Raw genomic sequence first — 5,878 nt, 5'->3', positions numbered from 1 at the left:
ACTGGGTGCACAGTACTGGGTGCTGGTCTGTGCACTGGTCTGGGTGCTGCACACTGGGTGCTGGTCTGTGCACTGGTCCGGGTGCTGTGCAATGTGCTGGGTGCCGAGCCCTGGACTGCGCACTGGGTGCTCTGCACTGGTTTGGATGCTGCGCGCTGGGTGCAGAGTCCTGGGTGCTGGGCCGAGCGCTGGTTTGGGTGCTGTGCACTGGTCTGGGTGCTGGGTGCCGGCTCCGGGCTTCGCCTGCCGGCCCCGTGCTGCCGGTGCTGCCGCCGGGCCGAGCCGTGCGCGGCTGCCGCCCGCCTGGGCTATAAACAACCCTTGGCCTAGTTAGGCGAGCGGCTCGGCCCGGCCCGGCCTGGCGCTGGGGCTGGCGCTGGGGCCGGCCGGCGAGGTGGGGGCGCCCGGGCAGCCGCCCCCGGCCGCGCTGCGCCCCGGTTCCCGCGAGCGGGGGGCCCCGGCGCCCTCCCAGTGCAACGCCGGCACAATCCAGTTAACCAAATACCGTGCGGCGCCTTTCGGCTCCCCCGCGCTTGCAGGGTGTGTGTGGGGGGGGGGCACCGGCCCTGCGCCCCCCTCCCGGCCCCGGGGCCCCCAGCGCAGGGTGCCGCGGCCTCCCCTGGGCGCAGGGTTTCCCGCCGGCGCTGGCGGGTGGCTCCTGCCCTTCCCGCGGTGCCGGGGGCCAGGGGCCGGTCTCGCTTTGTGTCCCGCGGCACGTGCGCCGGGGGGGGGGGGGAACACGGGACGAGGGCTGCGTTTCGGGGAGGCGCTGGGGGCCCCCCGCGGCCTCCCCGGCACGGTGCCCCCGGGGCTGCCGGTGGCCAGTGACGGCCACCGCCGCGCTGCCGGAAAGTCCTGCCTCTGCCTTGCCGGACTTTCGCCCGTGCTGGAGGCGGTGGGGCCGGGGGGCCGGGGTGCCCCGCTCCCCTGTGCCGCGGTGGCGCCCGGGTCGGTCCCGCTCCGCCGGCGGCTCCCCATTGTCCCGGGGCCGTGCGACCTCCTGGCTCCTACCGGCGGCAGCGGCGGCGGCGCCTTTGTTTGCGGCCGGGGGCTCCAGCAGCTCCGGCGCGGGGCTGGCGCTGCCTTTGCACCGTCCCGGCATCTCCAGCCCCGCGGACCCTTTCCCCGCGCCCGGCACGGCGGCAGGGTCACGGTGACCCCGCGTCGCCGGCTGCCCCGGCGCCCTTGCGCAACGCCGAGCCCGGCACGCGCAGAGGTGACAGTGGCCCCGGCGCTGCGGGGCCGCCGGGCTCTGCCTCGGTTTCCCCAGGGACGGCGCTGCGGGCGCCGGAGCCGCTGGCGGGGGGCCAGGCGTCGGGGCCCAGCCCTGCCCGCCGGGAGGCGTCTCGCTCGCAGGGCGCCGCTGCCGGAGGAAGCGCCGCTCCTTTGCCGAGCGGGGAACCTGCCCGGCGGCTGGCGCCCGCCCCGGCACCGCGGCACCCGGGGCCTTTCCACGCCGCCGCCTGGGAAACTGAGGCAGGAGGGAGGCCCGGGGCTGCCGCGATGCTCGGCACGGCCCCGCTCTCCTTGGCTGTGCTCCGGTGTCCCGGATGGTGCCGGAGGTGGCCAGGGGGTTGAGCGCCGTGCCCAGCGCCCCCGGCAGGGCCGGGCGTCCCCGCGGGGGGCAGCAGCCCCGCGGCTCCCTCCCTCTTTCCCTCCCTCCTTCCCTCCCGCCGAGGCGCAGGAATTCGGGGCACGCGGGATCCTTATCTGCAGGAAAGCCCTGGGAGCGCAGCCCACCCTCGCGCCTGCGCCGCCGGCCGCGGCAGGGCCCCCGGTGCAGGCGGCACGGCGCCCCCGGGGATGGTGCCCTGCGGGGAGCGCCCGGGCGATCCGGGGCCGAAAGCGGCTCCCGCCGCTCCGCCGGCCGCTCCGAGGCGCCAGGCGGGGAGCCAGGACACCTGGGCCCGCTCCGTGTCTCCGGCCAGGCAGCAATGTCGGGGTGCCGAGAGCCCGGCCGGTGGGTCCGTGCCCGGTGGCCCCGGGGCCGTTCCCACGGCAGGGCCGTCTGGGGCGGCTCCGGCTGGATTTCCTGCGGCTCCGGCAGGAAGCGGCGGGCGGCAAGCCGTGCGGCGGGCGGGAAGGAGGGCTTCGAGCCGGGAGCCGCGCTCGCCCGGGGATGCGCTGCCGCCGCGCAGCATCTGGTTTGCAGCTGGGCTCCGCTTCCTCTCGCGCCAGCGCTGGGGCGGGGGGAGCCGGACGCCTGGGCCCTCTCCTGGTTCGGGAGGAGAGGAGGAAGGGTTGGGGGAGGGGCTGGGTGCCCGGATGCCTGGGTCCCCTTTCCTTGGTGTCCTCGCACTCTGCGGGAGCGGGGCAGGTTCGGCACCGATCCTGCCCTGGCTGCTCCTATTGCCCCAGTGCCGGCAGGGGCACCAGGCCTGACGCCACCATGAAGGGCAGCCTCTGCTCAGGGCTGCCGAGGGTTCGGCCCTGCCCCATGGTCCCGGGCCTGGTCCCCTCTCCGTGCGGCCCCCTGGTCTCCATCCGCGTCCCTTTGCCGGGATGCGAGGTGGCCCGGCTGCCCCGGCGCAGGGGATTCCCACGCAGTGGCGGCGGAGCGGTGCCAGGCGCGGGGACGCCGCGGGGCCCCCGCCTCCCCCCTCTGCCCGCGCGCGGCACGTCAAAATCCTGTCAAATCTGCATTTTGCGAGTGCAGCTCTCCACGAGGAAGTTCTTAAATTATATAAAAGAGGCGATAAATTATAGGCGACGGTCGCTCAGTCACTTTAATGGATCCGCTCCCTCAAGTGGAAGCGGTGATTTATTCAGCGCGCCGCCCGGGGAAGCATTAAGCAGCGCGCGCGGCACGGCGAGCCGCGACGGGGGCCGCGGTGCGGGGCGTCCTGCGCTGCGGCGGGCGCCGCCACCGGGGCCCCGGCTCCCCCCCTCGCTGCCTGCTTGGGAACCGGGAACCGGGCTGGTCCCGGTGTCCGTGCGCCCGCACCGATCCATCCCCTCCCGCCGGGCCGGGGCAGCGCCGGGTGCGAAGCGGCCGCCGGGCTGGCGAGGTGCCCGTGCGCCCTTGGCACCGTGGTCCTGGCGTCGCCCGCCGGCCGGGGACGGCGGGGAGCCGGGGCGCGTGCGGAGCTGTGCACCCTTGCGCGGGGGTGTCCCGTCCGTGGTGCGCGGCAAAGGCTCCCGCGCCGCTTCCCGCTGTGCCGGGGGGTGTCGTGAGTCCGGCACCCCGGACCCGCCGGCGCAGGACGGGCTGCGGTGCCGGCGCCGCCCCGTCTCGCTGCGCGCTGGTGGCAGGGTGCAATGGCACGGGCGGCCGTGCGCGCCCCGGCCCTGCGCCCTCGCTCTGCCCTGGCAGCCCCGGCTCCGCGCGGGATGCAGCCCCCGAAGAAAGCGGCCCCTGTGCGCGGCCGCCCGCCCGCCGCCCCGGCACGCTCTAATTGCCGAGCCGGCCGGGCCGGCGTGGGGGCGCGCGGCTGGCGGGATGCGAACAGATCCGCCTTTGTTGGCGCCGGGAGCTTCCCTTTTGTCCTCGGGGGCCGGGCGCCCCGTCCCCTCCCGTCCCCCCCGGGGCCGCGCCGCGGGACAAGCCCTGGCTTTGTGGGTGGCTCTTTCTGCATTGTCCCGTCCCCGCGCCGGTGCCGTCGGCGGCGCCGTGACCTTCAGCCAGCGGCATCCCCAGCACCCGCCGGTGACGCCGCTGTGCCCGGCCTGCCGCGGCGGGATGGGGGCCCAGGCGTCCGGGCTGCCAGCCCCCGCCTCGCTCGGGCGCGCGAGGCCCCTCTCCCCTCCCGGCGCTGGGGGAGTGGGCCCAGGCGTCCTGGCTTCCCCCGCACCCCCGAGCCTTTAACTCCCTCAATCCCGCCGCCTTCCCCAGGCCGGGCGAGGGCCCAGGCGTCCGGGCTGCGGCCCCCTCCCTCCCTCCCTCCCGCTTGGCTGCAGCCTTAATCTGTCACGAGGGGCGGCCGGAGCTGCTCAGCGCCGGGCGCCTTCCCCTCTCGTTAGGCCTCTTCCTGCAACGAGCTTCGGCCTGGCCTCGGCCCGGCGCGGGGTGCAACCGGCCTCCCGCGGGGCCCCTGCACGGGTGCCGGGAGCCGCCGGCTCGCTCGGCTCGGCTCGGCTCGGCTCGGCTCGGCGCGGGGGCTGCCGCGTTAACCCTGCGCGCGGGGCCGGGCCTTTAATATCCTGTTTGACTGGTTTACTTGGCTCCGACTTAAGAAAAACATTCGGCAAACATCCTGCGGAGCCGGAGCCGGGGCGCGCGCTTAACCCCTGCCCGGCCGCGGGGCCGGCCCGCGCCGTTTTGGGGTGCAGCGGGGGGGCTTTGCGCTTCCCCCGGCGCCAGGCTCCTCCTGCAGCGGGGGGCTGGGGTCGTCCCGGGGGGGGGGGGTTGGGGTGCGGTGGGGCAGGGGGTGCTTCCCGGGGGGTGTTGGGGTGCGACGGGCACCGGCCGCGTGCCGGCGCGTCCCGTGTCTTCGATTCGGGCGCGGGGCGGGCAAAGGGTGCGGCGCCGGACGTGCGAGCGAGTGTGCCGTGCCGGGCCCCCTCGCAGGACGCCCCCGAAGCCGCGCGGGGGGCTCCTGGGATGCGCTTTTGGGTTTTTCTTTTTTTGTCTGATTAAATTCCGCATCTTGCCGTCCCGGTGGCCTGGAAATGTCAAGTTGCATCTTTGCAGCTCGCGTCCTCGCCCCGCCGGCCCCGGGGCGGCCTCTCCCGCACGGGGCAGGGGGCCGGGGGGGCTGCCCGGGCGCGGGGGTGCCCGCGGCCTCAGCCCCCTCTCCGCTGCCGCCCCGCAGCCGTCGAGACGCAGAGCACCAGCTCGGAGGAGATCGTGCCCAGCCCGCCGTCGCCGCCGCCGCTGCCGCGCATCTACAAGCCCTGCTTCGTGTGCCAGGACAAGTCCTCGGGCTACCACTACGGCGTGAGCGCCTGCGAGGGCTGCAAGGTGAGTGCCACCACGGTCCCTGTGCCACCACGGTCCCCGTGCCACCACGGTCCCCATCCCGCTGCGGTCCCCATCCTGCCGCAGTCCCCATGCCATCCTGGTCCCCATCCTGCCATGATCCCTGTGCCACCACGGTCCCCATCCCGCTGCGGTCCCCATCCCGCCGCAGTCCCCATGCCATCCTGGTCCCCATCCTGCCATGGTCCCTGTGCCACCGTGGTCCCCATCCCGCTGCGGTCCCCATCCCACCGTGGTCCCCATCCCGCCGTGGTCCCCATCCCACCGTGGTCCCCATCCCGCCGCGGTCCCCATGCCATCATGGTCCCCATCCTGCCATGATCCCTGTGCCACCATGGTCCCCATCCCACTGTGGTCCCCATCCTGCTGTGGTCCCCATGTCACTGTGGTCCCCATCCCACCACAGTCCCCTGTGCCGCTGTGGTCCCCATCCCGCTGTGGTCCCCATCCTCCTGTGCTCCCCTGTGCCACCATGGTCCCCATCCCGCCGCGCTCCCCTGTGCCACCGCGGTCCCACCGAGCCAGCCAGGCACCGCCGGGGGGTCCCGGCCACCGGCGCCGACAGTGCCCGTGCCGTGTCCCCCCAGGGCTTCTTCCGCCGCAGCATCCAGAAGAACATGGTGTACACGTGCCACCGGGACAAGAACTGCATCATCAACAAGGTGACGCGCAACCGCTGCCAGTACTGCCGGCTCCAGAAGTGCTTCGAAGTCGGCATGTCCAAGGAGTGTGAGTGCGCGGGGCCGGGGGGGCCGGGGGGCCGAGCGGAGCGGGGCGGCGGGCAGCACCCGCGATCTGTGTCGCCGCCTGGCCGTTGCCGGGGCGACGCGTGATGGATGATGTCAGAGATAAATGACGGTGACGAGGCCTCCCGGCGTCTGCGTGCCAGTTGTCATGGTGCCCGGCTGTAAAACCCCCCCTCCGCGCGCGGCGGCGGCGGCATCGCCGGCGGCTCGATTA

At 74.9% G+C, this 5,878-nt stretch overlaps 1 protein-coding gene across 1 annotated transcript in view; it reads left to right on the top strand.

Annotated features, from left to right (window-relative positions):
- Positions 1-5,647, top strand: part of RARA (retinoic acid receptor alpha) — a gene marked incomplete at its 3' end in the record, with an annotated part of 6,796 nt that extends 1,149 nt beyond the window's left edge. Inside the window, exons 2-3 of the mRNA XM_026091580.1 lie at positions 4,727-4,900; positions 5,506-5,647. Coding sequence (XP_025947365.1) covers positions 4,727-4,900; positions 5,506-5,647 — 316 coding nt within the window. The remainder of the gene's footprint in view (positions 1-4,726; positions 4,901-5,505) is intronic.
- Between the last annotated feature and the right edge of the window lie 231 nt (positions 5,648-5,878).

This window comes from Apteryx rowi, unplaced genomic scaffold (genome assembly GCF_003343035.1).
Source record: "Apteryx rowi isolate R43461 unplaced genomic scaffold, aptRow1 scaffold_1219, whole genome shotgun sequence".
In the NCBI taxonomy this organism is placed as follows: domain Eukaryota; kingdom Metazoa; phylum Chordata; class Aves; order Apterygiformes; family Apterygidae; genus Apteryx; species Apteryx rowi.
This window is presented reverse-complemented; position numbering and strand designations above follow the sequence as displayed.